Here is a 22,520-nt window from a genome sequence, read left to right on the forward strand (position 1 = left end):
CATCTGGTACCACTGAGAACAGTCTAGATCCATCCTCTTTGGAACCTCCTTTCAGGCACTTGAAAGCAGCTATCAAATCCCCCCCCACCACCATTCTTCTCTTCTGCAGACTAAATAATCCCAGTTCCCTCAGCCTTTCCTCATAAGCTATGTGCTCCAGCCCCCTAATCATCTTTGTTGCCCTCCACTGGACTCTTTCCAATTTTTCCACATCTTTCTTGTAGTGTGGGGCCCAAAACTGGACACAGTACTCCAAATGAGGACTCATCAATGCTTCAATCTGCTGGCAATGCTCCTACTTATACAGCCCAAAATGCCGTTAGCCTTCTTGGCAACAAGGGCACAATGTTGACTCATATCCAGCTTCTCATGCACTGTAACCCCTAGGTCCTTTTCTGCAGAACTGCTGCCTAGCCACTCGGCCCCTAGCCTGTAGCAGTGCATTGGATTCTTCCGTCCTAAGTGCAGGACTCTGCACTTGTCCTTGTTGAACCTCATCAGATTTCTTTTGGCCCAATCCTCTAATTGGTCTAGGTCTTTCTGTATCCTATCCCAATCCTCCAGCTTATCTACCACTCCTCCCAAATTAGTGTCATCTGCAAACTTGCTGAGGGTGCAATCTACGCCATCCTCTAGATCATTAATAAAGATATTGAACAAAACGAGCCCCAAGACCGACCTTTGGGGTACTCCACTTGACACCGCTGCCAACTAGACATGAAGCCATTGATCACTACCCATTGAGCTCAATTATCTAGCCAGCTTTCTATCCACTGTATAGTCAATTCATCCAGCCCATTCCTTAACTTGCTGGCAAGAATACTGTGGGAGACTGTATCAAAAGCTTTGCTAACGTCAAGGACCTGCTCCATGATTTATCCAGGGACTGAGGTGAGGCTAACTGGCCTGTAGTTCCCCAGATCCTCCTCCTTCCCTTTTTTAAAGATGGGCACTACAGTAGCCTTTTTCCAGTCATCCGGGACCTCCCCCGATCGCCATGAGTTTTCAAAAATAATGGCCAATGTCTCTGCAATCACATCAGCCAACTCCTTTAGCACTCTCGTGTGCAGCGCATCCAGACCCATGGACTTGTGCTCGTCCAGTTTTTCTAAATAGTCCCCAACCACTTCTTTCTCCACAGAGGGATCGTCACCTCCTCCTCATGATGTGCTGCCTTGTGCGATAGTCTGGAGCTGACCTTGTTCGTGAAGACAGAGGCAAAAAAAGCATTGAGTACATTAGCTTTTTCTCTATCACTAGGTTGCCTCCCTCATTCAGCAAGGGGCCCACACTTTCCTTGACTTTCTTCTTGTTGCTAACATACCTGGAGAAACCCTTTTTGTTACTCTTAACATCCCTTGATAGCTGGAACTCCAAGTGTGATTTGGCCTTCCTGATTTCACTCCTGCATGCCTGAGCAATATTTTTATACTACTCCCTGGTCATCTGTCCAATCTTCCACTTCTTGTAAGCTTCTTTTTTGTGTTGAAGATCAGCAAGGTTTTCACTGTTAAGCCAGGCTGGTCGCCTGCCATATTTACTACTCTTTCTACACATCAGGATGGTTTGTTACTGCAGCTTCAATAAGGATTCTTTAAAATATAGCCAGCTCTCCTGGACTCCTTTCCCCCTCATGTTATTCTCCCAGGGGATCCTGCCCATCAGTTCCCTAAGGGAGTCAAAGTCTGCTTTTCTAAAGTCCAGGGTCCATATTCTGCTGTTCTCGTTTTTTCCTTGTGTCAGAATCCTGAACTAGACCACTCCCAGGTTCCCATCCACTTTTGCTTCCCCTACTACAGTAAAGACCTGTTTACGCACGAATCCACTTAACGCGCAGTAGCGCCATGCTTCCCAGGGCCTCCCAGTGCTACCTATTTAAGACACGAGACTCGTTAACACGTGCTACAGGAACTTGCTGTGTAGCGCTACAGATTTGCTCACTAACTCACTGACATAGAAATCGACAGGAAGTGTGGAGGGGAAAAGTGTTGTGCGTCTTTACCACCGATGGGGGGGGAGGGAGCAGCAAAGTTAAAGCGCTGCCATGGCAAAGGACCCTGCAGCACTTTAAGGTCCCTGATCCTTTGCCCCCCCTCAGACACCAATGGGCAGCGGTGGGGGGAAAGGGAGCAACTGCCCTGGGGCCGGCGATTTAAAAGGTCCCAGGGCTCTGGATGCCGCTATCACAGCAGCAGCATCCAGAGCCATGGGACCTTTTAAATTGCCACGGGAACTCCAGGGGGGCGTGGACCAGGCAGCCTGGAAGGGCTGGCTAGGGAATGCCGACTCCTAGCCCCTTCCCTTCCACCTGAGGCCGTGCCCCTTCCAGGGGCCAGAGCTGCTGCCGCCGCCCCGTACCAGTAAGCGTCCTGAGTTACTTTCACCCCTGTGTAGTAATAATAATGTTTTTATCAGATGACACATTTCAATTTATATTCTTGCAAAGCACCATTAACAGATAGGCCTGCAGTATTTGGGATGTTATGAATACGTATGTAATCCTAGATAATTATACATGTATATATCGATATCTTAGATATTTCAGCAAGGCCCTCTTAACCCGTGGTCCGTTAACACATGGTCATGATGGCTTGACTCCCAACATTCGCATGTAAACGGGTCTGTACTGTAATTCTTCCCTGTTTCTGAGCAGCAGGTCAAGAAGTGCTCTGCCCCTAGTTGGTTCCTCCAGCATTTGCACCAGGAAATTGTCTCCTACACTGGATTGTCTGTGCACTGCTGTATTGCTCTCCCAGAAAATATCGGGGTGATTGAAGTACCCCATGAGAACCAGGGTTTGTGATCTAGTAACCTCTGTTAGTTGCCTGAAGAAAGCCTCGTCCACCTCATCCCCCTGGTCTGGTGGTCTATAAGGTGATAAATAACAGTCAGCATGGATGTGTCAAGAACAAATCGTGTCAAACCAACCTAATAGATTTCTTTGACTGGGTATTTTTCTAATTAACCTTCTAAATAGATTTTAAAGTACAAGTATATTTAGTGGATCTTGCTGACTTCTAAGATGAATAATGATTAGTAATAATCTAATGTAAGTTTGTCATGCTATTCCAAAAAGATCAGTTTAAACATAATTTTCCCTTTCATTATTTCTAGCAATAAGAAAAAAAAGCTTGTGCCCCTTCGAATAAAATATTTTGCCTGCTGTAAGGCAACTTTTAAGAAAAGGTAGAAGGAAGAAATCAAATGAGAGAGCTAAAAGATCAATGAACAGGCTACAGATTTTTTATCAAGAAAGTCTTCTTTCATATTTCAATATAAATTGCAATCTGTTTGTTCATTCTGTCTATACAATCTTCAAATCCCAGTGTTTCAATCCTACAATAAATTATTTTTTATGTACTAGTAAATAGCTGAATTGGCATTACCTTCTTTTCTTCCTGTAATACTATTACTTCATGATACCGTGGGACATAGGGTTCATATTTTTTCTTGTCTTCCTTTTTGATGTTGACATTCCAATAATGCAGTGCACTTTCCCTTTAGAAAGTTTAAAGAGAGATTTATGACTCTCCAGTTTTAAATGCCTGAACATGTAAATACGCCTAGTGAAAGCCTTTTGTCCTTTGACTATATAACAAACAGCTGCTGTTTGTAATATTTAATGAAAGACAGGATTACTCACTAATGGGAGGGTATAAACATATTGTACAATTACACTATAAACCTGCAGAAGCCACACAAATCATGTTTCACTAATTTTGGTTTGTTACTTTTTCATATTCAAAACTATGTAGTCATTATCACAGGTTGAGTCTCGCAACAATGCAAAGGAGAAAAAGCTAAAAATCAAAGCCAGACAAGTTAGGGTTTCTGTCCTATTAGATGTATGTGCATTGAAAAGCAAAGCCTCAAGTGACTTATAAGGTTCTTACAGTATTAAATCTACAGTTAAAGTAACTAATACTGTAATGTATTTATAACCTATTTATCTGCCTATTTATAGCACAAACATTTAAAATACTGAGAGGCTTTTGAATTTTATAGTGGCAATGCTCAGAAGAGAACTCCTTTATAATTTAAATACAGAGAGGCACAGATTTCAAGGAGAGGTCCTTTAAAAAGATAAAATTATTTCTATTGGTTACTTAAAATGTCATCCTCTTGCCTGGCATTCCAAGAGACCTACAGAAGGCTGGAAAAGAATTAAATCATGACAGATACTCGACTAGCAGATTAACACCAATCAACCTGTAGCTAAGGTATGTTAAAATTAGCTGTAAATATTTATCTCTACCACTTCCTAATCAATTCACCATTTCTTCAAGCATCAGTTTTAAAATTTAAAATTCTGTGGCAGATATCACCTGGTCCTTATTCAGCAGATCATTTAAGCACAGGTTTAATTTTAAGTACATTCTAAAATTCTAAAAACACAGGCCACGATTCAAGAAAACAATGAAGTACATGCTTAAGTCCATCAAGCATTAAAGTTCACTCTTTATAGAATTAAAATTTAAGCCTACCTGCAGAGAATGCTAAACATTAGACCACTCAGACAAATTCTGCTGTCAAAGCTCATCCACAAATACTGACTGCCATCAATGTGAACTGAATATGCATATCTTGGGTTAGTTTCTGGCCCCATAAGTACCAGATAGAAGCTTGAATTTTTTTTTACCCTCTAAGAGACTTAGGAGCCTACAGCATGGTCTACACTTAAAAATTAGATCAACCTAGCTACCTTGCTCAGGGCTGTGAAAAATTTCACACTCTGTGCAACATACTTTGGTCGACTTAATTTCTGGTGTAGACATAGTTACATCAGCGGATGAATTCTTCCAGTGTCCTAATTACAGCCCCTCAGAGAAGAGGATTAACTACACTGATGGAAAGTCCCTTTCATTAATCTATGAAGTGTCTACTCTAGAGTGGTACTGTGGTGGAGGTGCAACACCATAGCTGTGCCACCGTAGTATAGACATACTTAGTCCCATTTTAAAAACTGATTTAGGCACTTAAGGCCAGATTTACAAATGTATTTTGATATCTAAAGATGCATATAGGCACCAAAGTGCCTATGCAGGTTAGGCACCTAAATACCATTGAAAGTCATTTTTAAATTAAGGGCTAATATACAAACCCTTCTTTTTCATATGCCAGGAGATAAAGGACTTAAGCAGTTGCTCAGTTACAACACAAAAAAGGAGCAGATACATATTCATTTTTTATATAGCAGAATAGACAGTTAGTGAGAGCCTAATAAGTGGAGTAAGACTGAAAGAATCTTTACCCTGCTCTGAACATGGCTACTGACATATTACACTAGTCAGGCATGAGTATCACTATAATATATTTCTCATCCATTGTCCTGTAGTGTGCAGGTTTCCTATCGTTTAGAATTCAAGTTTTAGTCATAGCACACAAGAGCTTCTGAAGGAAGTTTATACTTTTGCAATCACTGACTATCCTGCTTGTCACTAAAACAAACCTTTTAAATTGTATTTTCATTGCTTCTGGACAATAAGCAACATAGACAATTCTTAATGTGAATTTCCCAAGTAAATAAGTGGAATTGTCTGGGTAGGTGGCATTGTTTGGCAATCTTAACTGTGTATCTCCATACTTTAAGCTGTGCCCCTCAATTTTTAATAATTATTAGCTTGGGATGGATAACCAATTCTTTTGTATAATACAAGTCAAACTAAATAATTATGTCATTGAAATTAATTTGAAGACTACCTCTTTTTGGAATTAATAGACAAGGTAAAAAATGGCATATTGTTACTTACTGAGTTATGTCATACTCTCCAGGTCCAGGCCCTGCTTGAGCCTTAAATTCACTACGTTTTCCTGTTAAATTACCAAAATGTACTCCTTTATACTTCATGGCAGAATACGTACCATTCTGAAAAATAAAGATAAAGACATTTTACAGTTTGTGGGCCAAATTTTCTACCCCTGATCTCTAACACACATAAACTTAAAAATATATAGACAGATCTGTTTCCCAAGTGTGATTCAAATGTTGTTATACTGCATCCTGGTTTGTGTACATCTGAGCTGATCATAAAAATTCCAGAAAAACTTGTTTTTGTCTAAATCTGCCAACTTATCGAAAACAAACATTTTGTGGAAACAGTTCTATTACAACAAAACGTCTGATGGCCCCAAGGGATGTTTCCTGCCTGCTTGCCCACCTGGCTCCTCGGCACCCTGCTAAGCCAGAAGCCTCAGAGCTTGGGATCGCCAGCTCCCCTTCAGCTCACCAGGAGGGCTACTAAGAACCCAAGGCTTCCCAGGCTCCCCATCAGCCTACCAGGCTGACTGCCATGGAGCTGGAGACTATGGAAGTGAGGACTGAATTTGACATAATTCTTATCAGTTTCACTTCTTAGTAGCTGGTGTGAAACTGACCAGACTCTCATTCGGTGGGCAGCCGGAAATCCCAGGGAGCACAGTTCATTTTGGAAACACCATGTTTTGGTGGAATATTGTGAATCTCAGTACCATGATCATGTTTGAGATTTTGGCTTTTCATCCCAAATTGGGAGAAAAATATTTCTGAGGAACCAAAATTCAGTTTCCCCGCCAGCTCTAGTGCACATAGATAAATCTGCAAGTAGTATTTATAAATCCACATCTCTCCTAAAATGACCATATTTATTTCTGTATTTACTCAAGCTAGTGCCCTCATTTTAGCTTTCACATACAGAATAGCTCCCTAGTCAGACCTTGACACATCAGGTAAACGGTCTGTAGCTTTCTCAGAGACACATCCATAATTGATGTGAAAAAGCAGGTGCCCATTAGCAGTTCCCCTCCAAAATATATGGACTAATAACCCCATGTAACACAAAATACGAAAAGGACAAATATGCCAAAACTTAGATACAGCATTCTGAATCAAGTAATAAGCTTTAGCCCTCCATGCCACTCATCCATTTTCTGTCCAATTATACCATGTATATGCAGCCACACACTCATCACTCTAGCAGTCAAATGCATGTCCTCTCATATAACACTCAGTGGACTTCAGATAATGTAGACCAGAAGAGACAGGTCCCTTAATGAAGGGCATGTCAAACAATTTAAATTTCATCTTCATGTCACATCGTTCTGCCCCACTATCCATTCATGTTATGCTCCTATTTCAAATTTGTGCCTAGGTCATTGGTTACATAAATAATTTACGCATGGGTCATGAGTCTTAAATGGCTGGAGAAAATATGTACAGCTGTGAAAAACTCACCAACTTTGGTTCACAGAGTGTTTGTGCAAACCTTGTATTTGGTTTGGTTGTTAACACCTGAGTTTTGCATTCAGATGTACTCAAATATTTGAAGTAAAGCTCAGTCAAGACCCCTGAATTTCACCCAATTTCATGTCAAACATTTAAAAGGACAAACATTAAGGAATAACTAGGAACAGAGGCTGCAATTTATAAAGGGGTTTGAGAAAGTCGGGTATGAAATTCAATAGGAGTTGAACACCTGACCCTAAAGTACCTTTGAAAATTCCAAACAAAAAATATAAAGTTTTTTACAACAATTCCAGAAACTTAAAACCGGAACCAGAATGAATGTAACTTCTCTCTCAAAAACATGATGGGACAGTGATCCTTGGATACACATTACTGGTATACAAGACAGATAAATAAGGTTACAGTGGAAAAAGTGGTATATTAGGCAGATATGTAGCAGTGCCTCTAATCAAGGATGACATAAGCCCATTTTCAGCTGCTTAAAATAGTGCTAAACAACCATTCAGGCTGAAATTTCCCATGCCTGGTCTTTTGAGTTTTTTAAAACTTTTGGCAAAAACAGTTCAGCAATTTTTAAGAACCAAGTTAGAGAAAAATAGGTAGCTTTCCCTATATTGAAAAATCATTGTTTCTTTGAAGAACTCTAATTCTTCCACGGTTTGGAACAGGGACTTTAACATCAAGAGGAAGTCAGTCCTGGAGTCAGAGAGGTGCCTTTTGCTCTCCCCAAGAAAATCCACCCAGAACTTCATGACTTATAAATCTCTAAAAATCATCATCTTCACTTATGAGTAAGTGTTTTTAGAGGTTTGCTGCTAGAATTTTCAGACATTCTATCTGCACTAAGCATGCCCCAGCCCCACAGAATACCTACATGCTCATGCCCCAAGTATGCTCTCTCATGCCCCACTTGGGTTTCTTTGTAGCAGGCACAGAGCTGGAACTTCAGATGGAACACATGCACAACAGCATCCCTTTCCCTCTGGCGTAGGGGAAGGAGTCTTTTCTATATTTCAGCCAAGCACCTTCCAGAGACTGGTGTTCATAATTATGTAAACTTACTATTAAGCAAGGCCTCAGACTTAGAAGGTAAGCAAATGTTCTCCTCGTTTTACAGAAAGGGGACATAACAGATTGTACAAGAACACATCTAGCATCCCTGGGACTAGAACCCTGACTCCAATATGGCTCCAAGTCCCATCCATTTAAGTGACACTGCATTTGAGAATGAATATTACAAATCTGTATGCTTGGCTATCTGAAACTACTAGATCACACTCCCTTCCAAAACCAGGAATCTAACCAAGGAATCTTGATTCCCAAAGTTCTGATGTCTAGAAAATAGATGTGTAAGTCACAGACAAAATGTGCTGAGCCTCCCTCTAATGACTGCTCCACATAGAAGATAACAGCCTATTACTGCTATCAATTACTCTCATAATATAAGTGGTAGAGATCTGTCCTGTGAATCTTGAGGTCCTGAATTCAAACCTTGCTGATGACCCATGAATAAGTCATCATTATTCCATGATGCAAAGAGTTTTTTTCCAGCTTCCTTTTTAAAAAAATATAGTAAATGACATTTAAAAATGACATGAAAAAGAAGATTAAAGTTGTAAAGTCACATCTTCAAAAAAGTTAGCAGATTCAGGGTCGTCCTTGCAACCTTCTGAGTGTATGCATTATGGTACAGTGTTTAGTTACAGGACCACATTCTTTTCTACATGACCTCTGCCTTATCCAGTTCAAAGGGTGGAGAGTGAATGAGGCAGAGGGTTGCAAGAAGTATTGTGTTTCAGGCACTGAACTATGACCTACAACAGCTGGGCTCTATTACTCAATCTGTCATAGACATCCCATGTGATGCTGGGCAAGACTCATAACGCATATGCTTACAACACCATTGGAGAATACTGTTACTCTCATCTACCTGAAAACATGCACACTCCTACTACCACTTGCCCAGAGAATAAAACAAAACCTTGCTAAATAACCAAAAGAAGGAGCAGAACACTTGATGGTGGAATGCGTATTTAAAGGTTTCATCTTCCCTATATAGTAATTCACCTAACAAATACAGTGCAGCATATATTTTCATACATTAATCCAGACCTGTAAATCAGCCAAGCACCTTCCAGTGACTCGTGTTCATAATTATGTAAACTTACTATTAAGCAAGGCCTCAGACTTAAAAGTTAGGCAAATATTCTCCTCATTTAACAGCTTGTTCAAGAATACGTCTAGCATCCCTGGGACTAGAACCCTGACTCCAGTATGGCTCCAAGTCCCATCTGTTTAAGTGACACTGCATTTGAGAATGCATATTACAAATCTGTATGCTTGGCTATCTGAAACTACTAGATAATCCAGACATGTTCTGTGTGTGTATGTATACATATATATCTTCCTACTGTTTAAGGTGCCACAAATACTTCTGTTCTTTTTGCACACTCATCAGTATAATCCATAAATGGTTTCCACATGTTTTCAAATAGATCTCCCTTCCTTGCATATGAAAAAAATCATTATCCCAAGAGATGCAATCTGAGTAAGGCTAACTGTCCATTCAACATCTGTTGTGGGAGCTCTGTCTTTCCAATATCTTAAAAATTATTCTCTTTGCCACCATTAATGGACTCTGCGTCTAGGATGCCGTCCTTGGTGAAATGTTAGTCCAAGCACATATACTGTTTAGTACGAACAAAGTTTGATTAGCAAAAGTCCTTGTTCAGAAGGATGATCGTCTTCCCTGTCATCTTTTCCCAATATGCACATGACTTCACAGATCTGAAAACATAGGGATAAAATGTCGCACATAGTTCTGACTCCTTTGTCAAAAATGTATAATTCCTGGACCAATTCTACCCATTTTCAGGGATGCCCGCTATAGATTAAAATTCAAATGCTTATAAATTTTACATAAAATTTTGTCAACTATTACAAAACTAAGAAACCAAAATATTTTCCTTTCTTGTACACCTCTACCTCACTTTCACCGCCTATGACTGGCATAAGATGCCACTATTATATATATAGAATCATTATATAAAATAGATTATTGGTGAGCACTACATCTAATTTTCGCAGTTAACAGGGCTTTAGCACCATCAGGTGGCTTCTGTCAGGCACCATTTACTATTGTTCTAATATACTGCCACAACTGTAAATAATGCCATTGTTCAGATCTGGCTAGAGCTGACTTCATTTAATTGGAAAAGATTAGGGCCAGATCATCCTGTGGGGATCTGTGCATGGAGCAGAACCTTCCCACAGCAGGAAAAGTCCTGTCCATTTGAACCACTCTGGCTAGGTGTCAGAGGACCCACAAAGTTTGATAGCCCTAAACTCCAACATATTGTCCATGCCCTGTGGAGACATTGGGTGAGAATGGCCTCACATCAGTCAGTCTTAATTTTTTTGACCACTTAATGGGTGAAGTATAAATGTCCTTCAAATGGAATCCTGTCCAGAAGAACAGGTGCTGTGAAAATAGCAAGGTTGTGGGGTATGAACAACGGACATTTTAAAAAATACTCAGAGCTATAGCAAGGATATCAAGGCCCATTAGGAAGGAAAATTGACACAAGTAGACTGTCATGTTACTAGGACATCATGTCATTCATATGTTTTTGTTTTTCTCTCAACAGAAGCAATACCTGGCAAGCAAATAACTTCATACACTGCAAGAGTATCTGGCCTATATTTAAATTCTATTCAGAAGTATATATTAAGGACACATTTGTATTGAAATTGTTATATCCTGAATGTCCCTGAAGTATATACAAAGTCCTTTTGTTATCCTATAAATAAAATGGATGGTGTGTTTAATGATAGTGGTATTGGAAATCATATAAAAAATAAAAAATTAAGAGACATTAAAAAGTTACAGCAGGGATTCTCCTACTTCATACAAAGCTTACTTTAAAAACTCTGGCTTATTCCACTGTAGTTAATGAGAGTTTTACCACTGATTTAAATAAGGCATGATTTCACCCTATATTTAAAAATTATCTTCCATGAAAAATTGAAAAGGACACTAAATTAAAAATATTTTCTATGCATTTTTTAAATTCAAACACACTGCGTGATTAATGGGAAAATTATTTGTCTTGCTCCCTTACTAACTTATTTTTAGCATATATTATGTAAAGAACTAATAGTGGTAGGAAAGAAAATTAATCGGATATGTATTAATAAAAAAAATGTCTTAAGCAACCTGTGCTCAGTACTTAATAACTATGTTATCCCAACTTCAAAATATTGCTATAAATGCCTTTAGTAATGCTTTATACAGTAAAATGTTTAAGACATATGATTCGATCAGTGAGCAATTTTAGAATTGCATTATTTAGTTTACAGAAGCTCAAAATAACATTCATATTTGTGCTTTACACACATGCTTAAGTGCCATCTTGAATTGGGCCTTAGTTTGCTAATTACTGGAAATTGAGTATGTAAGGAACAGATGTATTTTCATTTATTATATATCATTTATTCAGAATTCAGAAGTGTGTTAGGCACTTTATAGGACAGATACAATGGTACAGTCCCTATTCCAAAGACCTTATACTATAATTTTAGATGTGACCCTGTGAGAGTAAAGGGATAGCATGAGGAAGGAAAAGGGTTATCTGATTTTTTCAGTTATGGTATGGTTCCATTGAAGTTAATTTTTACAGTAAATTACTCATTTTTAAGACAATATAAAAAAGGTCAATTTTTAGAGATATGGATGAGGAAAATGGTTGCTCAATGAAAAACAAATAAAAATAATGTATATTCAGCATACAGAGCCAAAATCAAATCAAGTAAGGAAACACAAAAATAAAGGAATTAAAATGCATCAATCAGGAAAATTACATTTTAATGAAATTATGTTTTTACTTTTAAAAAAATATGTAGCATTACCAGCTGCTTGTCTTCTGAGCTCACTATGCAAGGCCTTTCTTCACTTGAAGACAGACACTAACTAATATACAAAATTTCAGGAAATAGAAACTAAGTAATGATAAAATCCCCAAAGGCAAACCTGCATGAGTTGGCAGTTTAATTATGTATGCATTGTGTATTTGGATTAAAAAGACATGCACCATCACCTTCCGAAAGGGGGAGTGTGGAAAAAACATGTATTGAGAAAAACAGAAGTAGTTTTAATGACAGACACTCTAAAGTTCATTATCACACTGATTTGTCCTATATGTTATTTTAATGACCTAAAACTTTCTACTCAGCCACTATAGCTTACTTCACAATTATGCAGACCTTTAGTTTTACTATTATGGCATGATTATCTGACAAAACTATACAAAGTTATAAACCAATATAAATGTAAATGAATTACTGAATCTCTTGTATTTAAGGTTAATGAACAAACTTCATAAAGAATTAACTTTTCATTTATTACTAAGCTCAATTTTACTGTCACCAATGGCTTTGACAAAGATGAAATCATTTACGCATATATTTTTTTAATTGTTGAGATTTTTTTTCTGATGGAGTGTCATACAGTATGCTTTTTTCATTCCACACTGAAATCCAATACTTATATGTTTAGAAATATGCAAGAATCTTGGAGCCCACAAACATCTGACATCAAGAAAGAGCATTTTTAGTGATTCAAGCAGTTCCACAATGAAAGCAATTTTAAAGGTGATCCAATAACTGCCTATTCCTTTTCAAACTCAAAACACTTTTAAAAAAATCATTGTCTTACATACGCAGATTAAAACTCTGCATTAAAAATAATATAAATTGACTACTACTTAACTCACTACCCTGTGCATTACTCAGGTAAAATATCCCATCTGTAATGGAATTAAAAAGCCTTTTAGAAATACTGTCATAGACTGAAGAATAAATTGATGCACTCTTAATAACTCTAAATCACCAAGCTCTTTATGCCAAGAAGTGTTGACAATACCAACTTCAAGGTCATTGTCAACTTGGTAAGTCATTAGCAAATAAAATATGGCTTAATTGAAGCAAACTCAGCAAGGAGCTGCATTATTTTAAGTGAACATTGCAGTATAACTTGAAGAAGAATTACTAATCGCCACTCCCGTTGACAATGAAATAGATGAAGAAGGTGCTTTGTAACTTTTTTCTATGACTTTCCCGTAATTAAATATGGAAATAGATTCTGTGAAGAATTAAAAGTCCCAGAGTGCATTAATTTCAGGCACTAATGGACTGCCTTCCAGTGTTGAAGCACGCAGGTAGTTCCCAGCATGATTCCAACGTTAGCTAATATGTCAGTGTCAAACTCCAGCCATATTCTTAGCTTGAAAACCCAGCTTTGAAAAGCAGATTTGGGATGATTCCACATGCAGTTTTAAATGGAAGCAAAATACGTGTTTCATATTCTAAAATGTTACCTAAAACTTTATGTATGTGTAGTCATAAAATGGCTTGGATTAAAACTGTGACCTAATTGCCTAAAGATGTGGACAAACTAACGGCATACACATGCGCACACATTGGGCTTACGGAGCCTTTATAACCTGCTCACTTACACTACTTCATGAAATATGTAATTTGTGAAATAAACTATAATTTTGTATAAATGTATTTTAAATTATATTTAAAGAAATCTTTTTTTAAAAAAAGCATGCACCTCATTTAGCTATTTTTCTTCCCTTTTCCTAACTTGCGCTGCTAATGCCACCATCTTCACAATGGGAGTAAGCCTTTTTTCAGATCCTGTTACTTCAGCATAGAGAGCAGCTCTCAGGTCAGACCTCTCCATTTGCTGCTCTATTCCTCCAGTCTGTCCTCATCACATTGTACCTGCACATTTCCCTCCAACCTGTATTTTATGGGCAAACAGCCCGATTTCCAAAGAGTTCCCTAAGTCCCAGCCTGAGACTCCCACCAGTACATCTCTACAGCAGCTGCCAACATGTCAACCCTTCACATGGCTCCCTGGAAGAAACACAGAAAACAAACCACTACTTTTTTAAAAACTAACTCTTAGAGCACTGACACACCAGTTTAAACAACTTAAGTATTTGTATTATAAAAATGGTTATTTTCATGAAAGTCTCTGCAGAGCTCCATCAGTAGCAAAGGATCTGGCCCAGTATCACAAGGAGGAGTGACAGATTTTTATTAGTACTGCATACAAGCAACCCCAATCCACCAAAGTACCTAAATATGTTTATCTTAAAGCATGTGAGTAGAAGGTTTCAGAGTAGCAGCCGTGTTAGTCTGTATCCTCAAAAAGAAAACGAGTACTTGTGGCACGTTAGAGACTAACAAATTTATTTCAGCATGAGCTTTTGTGAGCTACAGCTCACTTCTTCGGATACAGACTAACACGGCTGCTACTCTGAAACCTGTCATTATGCAAGGCACTGCATTTAGCCGTATGGAGTGGAAATCCATCAACTTAATGAAAAAACTTGTACAGATACAGACAGACATCATCTTCCTTTCCAAATGTAAACAGATGGACATCATACCAAAAGGACTAAAGGTAAAAAATCCATTACAATCTACATATCACACAGACTATGCTGACAGATTGTGCCACACACTCTCAAAGAAACTGTGAAACCACCTGATCAACATCCTATACAGCAAATAGGGGAAGATTAAGACTGAACTCTCAAAACTAGATACTCTCATGAAAAACCAACCTTCTACACAAACTTCCTCATGGATAGATGTAGTGAGGCGGCCTGGCTCCCGGCCGCACCTGAGAGGGAGGAACCAGAACAGCCACCTCAGTGGGCGGAGCCACCACCGCCTGTCCCCGCCCCCCGGAAGTCAAGGGGCGGGACTGGAAGTATAAAGGCCCAGCCCCAACGCTCAGTTGTTGCCCGGCGGCTGGAGAGGATAGACGCTCCTGACCGAGCTCCCGCTGGACCGAGCCTGGTATCCGGAGGTGGACGGACCGAGCCTTCCCCAAGCCAGGTATCTGGAGGAGGACTGGCCGAGCCTGCCCCGAGCCCGGTACCCTGAGGAGGACTGGCCGAGCCTGCCCCGAGCCCGGTACCCTGAGGAGGACTGGCCGAGCCTGCCCCGAGCCCGGTACCCCGAGGAGCCGTTCGAGCGCTACCCCGACGCAAGTCCTGAGGAGCAGCCCGAGCCAGCCAGCCCTCCACACGTCGGGGAGCCCATGGTGTGGGACCCCGCGCCCGACCCCAGAGACGAGCAGGTACCCATAGAGGGGGAGATGGAGTGTAGCCCGGGGGTAGCCGACCCCTGTCAGGCTGTAGGCACCAAGGTGCCCATGTCAGTGTGTTGCGGTCAGGACCCCACTGACCAGCGGCAGTGGTAGCCGCTAATAGGGCCCCGGGCTGGGACACAGTGGAGTGGGTGGGCCTGTGTCCCCCCTGCCACCCCACTCACGGGTGGCAGTCTCCTCCTTACACCAGCGCGCAGGCACAGAAGCCTGCACTTGCCTGATTGCTGCTCAGCTCCTGATACAAGGACCTGGGCCTCTGAACTAGTGTTGTTGCTCAGCTCCTCAGACAAGGACCTGAGCCCCTTGAACTATTGGTTGTTGCCCTGCCCTGACCTAGGGCTTGGGCTTACTGACTATTGTTGCTGCTCAGCTCCTGCTGTAAGGATCTGAGCCTAGAACTGCTGTTGTGCTGCCCCGCCCTGACTGAGGGCCTGGGCTTACCTTATTGACTCTGGGTGCTCAGCTCCTGCTGTAAGGACCTGAGCCTAGAACTGCTGTTCGCTGCCCCGCCCTGACTGAGGGCCTGGGCTTACCTTATTGACTCTGGGTGCTCAGCTCCTGCTGTAAGGACCTGAGCCTAGAACTGCTGTTTGCTGCCCCCCCCCCGACTAAGGGCCTGGGCGTACCTTATTGACTCTGTGTGCTCAGCTCCTGCTGTAAGGTCTGAGCTCAGACTGCTATTTGCTGCCCGCCCTGACTGCGGGCCTGGGCTTAATCTACTGACTATGTGTGCTCAGCCCCTGCCTGAGGGTCTGAGCCTAGAACTGCTGGTTGCTGCCCGCCCTGACTGAGGGGCTGGGCTTTATTGACTGTGTGCCTTTTGTTCAGCCCCTGCCTGAGGGGCGGAACCCCTGGACCTTCAGAGACTGACTGCTGATTGCCGCCGTGTAGTGAGGCGGCCTGGCTCCCGGCCGCACCTGAGAGGGCCGAGCCCCCGCACTGGACCCTTACAATAGACTTTACAAAAACTAGACAAGCCATTTACAACACAAACTTTGCTTCTCTACAAAAGAAAAAGGACACTAAACTGCTACATGCCACAAGGAGCCACAACAGTAGCTCCCTTAACCCACCCAACAATATTGTTAATCTTTCCAGCTATTCTCTTAGCCCAGCAGAAGAATCTGTCCTATCTCGGGGCCTCTCCTTTTGTCCTTCCAGACCCACGAACATGATACAGTTCTGCGGTGACCTAGAATCCTACTTTCACCGTCTCCGACTCAAAGAATACTTCCAACACACCTCTGAATAACATACTAACCCACAGAATCCTTCCTGCCAACGCTATAATAAAAAGGACTCTGCATGGACTCCTCCTGAGGGTCAAAACAACAGACTGGACTTCTACATAGATTGCTTCTGTCAACGTGCACGGGCTGAAATTGTGGAAAAGCAGCATCACTTGCCCCATAACCTAAGCTGTGCTGAACACAATGCCATCAACAGCCTCAAGAACAATTCTGACATCATAATCAAAAAGGCTGACAAAGGAGGTGCTGTCGTCATCATGAATAGATCGGAATATGAACAAGAGGCTGCTAGGCAGCTCTCTAACTCCACTTCTACAGGCCATTACCCTCTGATCCCACTGATGATTACCAAAAGAAACTACACCATCTGCTCAAAAAACTCCCTGAGAAAGCACAGGAACAGATCTGTACAAACACATGCCTAGAACCCCGACCAGGTGTATTCTATTTGCTACCCAAGATCCATAAACCTGGAAATCCTGGACGCCCCATCATCTCAAGCATTGGCACCTTAACAGCAGGACTGTCTGGCTATGTGGACTCTCTCCTCAGGCCCTATGCTACCAGCACTTCCAGCTATCTTCGAGACACCACTGACTTCCTAAGGAAACTACAATCCATCGGTGATCTTCCAGAAAACACCATCCTGGCCACTATGGATGTGGAAGCCCTCTACACCAACATTCCACACAAAGATGGAATGCAAGCCATCAGGAATAGTATCCCTGATAATATCACGGCTAACCTGGTGGCTGAACTTTGTGACTTTGTCCTCACCCACATTTCACATTTGGGGGCAATATATACCTTCAAGTCAGCGGCACTGCTATGGGTACCCGCATGGCCCCACAGTATGCCAACATCTTTATGGCTGACTTAGAACAATGCTTCCTTAGCTCTCGTTCCCTAACGCCCCTACTCTACTTGCGCTACATTGATGACATCATCATCATCTGGACTCATGGAAAAGAAGCCCTCGAGGAATTCCACTGTGATTTTAACAAATTTCCATCCCACCATCAACCTCAGCCTAGACCAATCCACACAAGCGGTCCATTTCCTAGACACTACTGTGCTAATAAGCGATGGTCACATAAACACCACCCTATACCGGAAACCCACTGACTGCTATACTTACCTACATGCCTCCAGCTTCCATCCAGGACACACCACACGATCCATTGTCTACAGCCAAGCTCTAAGATACAACCGTATTTGCTCCAATCCCTCAGACAGAGATAAACACCTACAAGATCTCTATCAAGCATTCTTAAAACTACAATACCCACCTGCTGAAGTGAAGAAACAGATTGACAGAGCCAGAAGAGTACCCAGAAGCCACCTACTACAGGACAGGCCCAACAAAGAAAACAACAGAACGCCACTAGCCATCACCTACAGCCCCCAACTAAAACCTCTCCAGTGCATCATCAAAGATCTACAACCTATCCTTAAAGATGATCCCTCACTCTCACAGATCTTGGGAGACAGGCCAGTCCTCGCTTATAGACAGCCTCCCAACCTGAAGCAAATACTCACCAGCAACCGCACACCATACAACAGAAACACTAACCCAGAAACCTATCCTTGCAACAAAGCCCGATGCCAGCTCTGTCCACATATCTATTCAAGTGACACTATCATAGGACCTAATCACATCAGCCACGCCATCAGGGGCTCGTTCACCTGCACATCTACCAACGTGATATATGCCATCATGTGCCAGCAATGCCCCTCTGCCATGTACATTGGCCAAACCGGACAGTCTCTACGCAAAAGAATAAATGGACACAAATCTGACATCAGGAATCATAACATTCAAAAACCAGTGGGAGAACACTTCAACCTCTCTAACCACTCAGTGACAGACTTGAAGGCGGCAATTCTGCAACAAAAAAACTTCAAAAATAGACTCCAAAGAGAGACTGCTGAACTCAAATTAATATGCAAATTAGATACAATTAACTCAGGCTTAAACAGAGACTGGGAATGGTTGGGTCATTACACTAATTGAATCTATTTCCCTATGTTAAGTTCTCCTCACACCTTCTATGGGTCATCTTAATTATCACTTCAAAAGTTTGTTTTCTCCTGCTGATGATAGCTCATCTCAATTGATTAGACTCTTCCTGTTGGTATGCATACTTCCACATTTTCATGTTCTCTGTATGTATAAATATCTCCTGTCTCTGTGTTCCATTCTATGCATCCGAAGAAGTGAGCTGTAGCTCACGAAAGCTCATGCTGAAATAAATTTGTTAGTCTCTAAGGTGCCACAAGTACTCCTTTTCTTCATGGGAGTAGTAGTCATCAGGGCTACTCACATGCTTATAGTTCTGCACTTGCTTAAGTGCTTTGCTGGACTGAGGCCTTAGATCAGGTTGAAATTCAGAGTGCTTTGGGAATTCAATTGCTATCCAAAATAGTACCCATGGGAAAAGACTAGGCCAACCCAGGGGAGTGACATGAGAACAGTAGCAGATGAGGGAAAGAAGGATCACAAGGGAAGGTCTAGACTAAAGTAGTGCAACATTAATATAATGAAAAAGCTATACAGCTCTCCCACACCATCTCTCTATGCACAAAGAAACTCAGTAATCTAGGAAAAAGAGAAAGCAGAAATAGAAAAATAGACTACCACCGGCACTGCATATACGTACTGAAAGAAAAGAATACCTGAAAAATATTTCACATATATTGTCAACTTTGTTTGAGCTTTTTTATCATTTATTTCTTTTCTAATATTGTTTTATATTGCTTTGTTAACTAAGCCTCTTATTGGATGAAGGGAAACAATAAGGAAAAAATATAATTTAAATGGATACAACTTTTGTAAATATATAGGTGTTCTAAAAATCAAATTTTCAGAGAAATTATTATAAAAAAAAGGAACTCATTTATTAGTACAATAAAACTCTCCAGTTTTGAAATGCTGGTGTATGTCTGCCGTGTATATTCACTGATGAAAACAGACTGGGATTGTTATTGCTTATGTAGTCCCACAAGCAATATTATCAAAATCAAGTTATTAACAAATCCTACAGAAACTACTTATCGCAGTTAGAAAGATTATCATCTGTAATATATAACAAACTGTTTCTATATCGAAACAAAAGTTACAAATCACAGCCTCATAGTACCTCTGCATTAGAGAGCCCTCAAGACAAATGAGCAGTTGCCCAGTTTGACCCTTTGAGCCCAGTCAGACACAGAAGAATGAAAATACTTAAACATGATTACTTCTATCCCAAACAAGGCTGTAAGCCAAGTCAGTAGGAGTTTTATCGTTGCCTTCAGCACAGCCATGCTCTTACCCCTTGTCTGTGCCCATTCCCAAAAATGGTATCCAGATCTAAAATCAGGCTAAAATCGAGGAAATCGGAGGACTCAAAAAAAACCACCCACAAGCACCAAAAAAAAAATGCAGAGCTGCCACACTGTTAACTTATTACCTATTCCTAAAGAAAGCAAGTTAGAGACAGGAATAATTGGCAAGATTATCTACACTCAGGTTCTTATTTAGAAAAGCACTTAAGCACCTTGTATAGAGAGGTGTTGATAATCCCCATCAATAAGAGAACTGATATTCTTCTGTATTCCCTTGCAAGGTAAATTGTTTTTCCCCCCATTCTTCAACCAGTCAAGGATACAGACCTAGTTTGTAGACTAAAATCCAAAGCTCTGACAGAACCTCTCAACATTTCTTGTCTCCTCTCATCACAGAACAGTTACCTCGGAAGCAGTCAACTCTCTATGAATACAATCAGACTTGTCCACAAAATAGATAGAAAAGTCTCACAGTGCAAAACACTTGATAGTGTCAGGGTGAAGACACCCCAAATATATATACAATATAGAGATCTAGTAGTCAGGACTTTGACAAAACTATATTGGTGGTGAAGAAAACTTTCTTCAACTCCATCATAGCCACAGTATTATTTTAAAAATGATTTACAGCACCACTTGGCATTTATAAAGCAACTTGTACAGAATTCTCTATTGAAAATTTCAGAAACCCTATTGCGTCCATTAATCTCAGTATGGATCAAAATGTTAAAAAATTATTCAGATTTATCAGTTAATAATTTATTTACAATTTTTTAAAAATCAAAACCATTTAAAGTTCTTTGGAAACCAGAATACTTTAATTTATTCTTTTACATTTAGAATGTAAAATGTCTAAATAAATATGATTTTTTTAAACTTATACAGAAATGTGAATTTTGAATAAAACCTTGTATAGCAAGCTTTTGCCAGAGTGCTCCCCCCACCCCCTTTTAAACAACCAACATACAGTAAGGTCGAATGCTCCAGTGAAACATCTGAGGTCTGAGAGCGAGGAATTCTTAAATCTGATCCAAGCTCAAACACTAATTTTACTGTGCGGCTCTGAATGTCATTTAAACCTATCAGTAAACTGAAATAAAATTTACGTTTCTGGCCCAGGTATTTTGTGAGGTTATTTATGTTTGCATAGTGCTTTGAAAATGTGAAGTATTACATGAAGACTCTGCTGTAGTAGCAGCATAATACACTCATAGAAGATGGGATTTCAAATGGAAAAGCTAACAACTTCAACTCCTGTTCAATGTTAGCATATAACACTTGGAAATCATTAGGAACAGAGTCAACTTAATGACTCTGCTGCCCCCTAATGCACTTGCTGGAAAAAATAGTTTCAGGGAATAAACACTAACTATAAAGAAGTGCTGAATTATTCCCACATTTATTTTTGTTAATTATAAACTAAAAATTACAGTCTCCCATTACTATGAATAAGGTGAAGTTCTGAGTAAAAAGGGCTATATGTAAATGACTCAAAACCACAATGTAACTGTAATAAAGAACAGTGATTATATGCCATTCTGCTAAAATACAGAATTTTGTATTGCATCTTGTTCAAGACAAATGCCACTGACTGGGACACTCACAGGACACCTTCATCACTACCCAGTGAATTGCACTGCCTGGCTAGTTTAGGTAGTTTCACAGTCATAAACACACACTGGGCTGCTTATCTTTCATCAAGATATGTATTCATTCCTCTCTTACACAAGAATATTGTACAATGCAAGCTTACAGCAACAGCAGGCTTCCATACAGCCCTCACTCCTCTGCACAAGCTCAACCTCTGAGGGCTTGTCTACACTACAGGACTATTTAAGTCTAAATTTGTGTATTTTTGTGGATCGAACCTTAATACAAAATCTTTGTGTTTCCTTACTAAATAATACTTAAGTCGAATCTGTATCCACATTCACGGGGCCCAATTGAATTGTGTCCAATCCATCATTTGAATCCTCCTTTCCCCACATTCATGGCCTAATTTTTCCATTGCAGTTTTCTGCCAATCCCGCTCCCCATTTCAGGAAAATTTCGGGCGCTGAAATCCGAAAAGCGCTTCTTCTGAAATTCTGCTGGCGCTTCTTCAGCACCTTGAAGCGCGGCCGCCCCGCTGCGCGCGCGCTCCACAGCACGCATCATCGTCTCGCTGCACACATGGTCGCCCACCCGCCACGAGCAGATCCACAGCACCCAGCGAGTAGCTGAGAAACTGGCACAGAGAGGAGCGCCAGAGCAGCCTCTTCAGTGGCGGGCGCCTGAGAGGCAGTGAGAGCACCGGAGGAGATGGGTGGAGTTCATGCAGTGTGGGCGGAGTGGTGGGCATGTGGAGGGGGCAGTGGGTGTGGCAAGCGGATCTGGGGACTGGTGGAAGACACAGGTCTGGGAGGTCTGGGGATTGGGCAGGGGATGGTGGCTTTGGCTGGGTGGAGTGCTGCTGCTGTGAGGACCACACAGCAGGCTGCCCTGGGGCAGAAGCGAGAACTGTGTGCATGCGGGAACTTGCCCTGCCACAGCC

The 22,520-nt window shown here is 41.0% G+C and overlaps 1 protein-coding gene across 11 annotated transcripts in view; it reads right to left on the reverse strand.

The window, feature by feature from the left end:
• Window positions 1–22,520, reverse strand: part of STPG2 (sperm tail PG-rich repeat containing 2) — a 410,139-nt gene that overhangs the window by 365,290 nt on the left and 22,329 nt on the right. For all 11 annotated transcript variants that reach the window (XM_039541569.1, XM_039541574.1, XM_039541571.1 and 8 more), the window contains 2 exons: window positions 5,751–5,866; window positions 3,387–3,498 (listed from right to left, as the gene is read on the reverse strand). In XM_039541569.1, coding sequence (XP_039397503.1) covers window positions 3,387–3,498; window positions 5,751–5,866 — 228 coding nt within the window. The remainder of the gene's footprint in view (window positions 1–3,386; window positions 3,499–5,750; window positions 5,867–22,520) is intronic.

The sequence above is a fragment of the Mauremys reevesii genome, linkage group 5, assembly GCF_016161935.1.
Source record: "Mauremys reevesii isolate NIE-2019 linkage group 5, ASM1616193v1, whole genome shotgun sequence".
Taxonomy (NCBI): domain Eukaryota; kingdom Metazoa; phylum Chordata; order Testudines; family Geoemydidae; genus Mauremys; species Mauremys reevesii.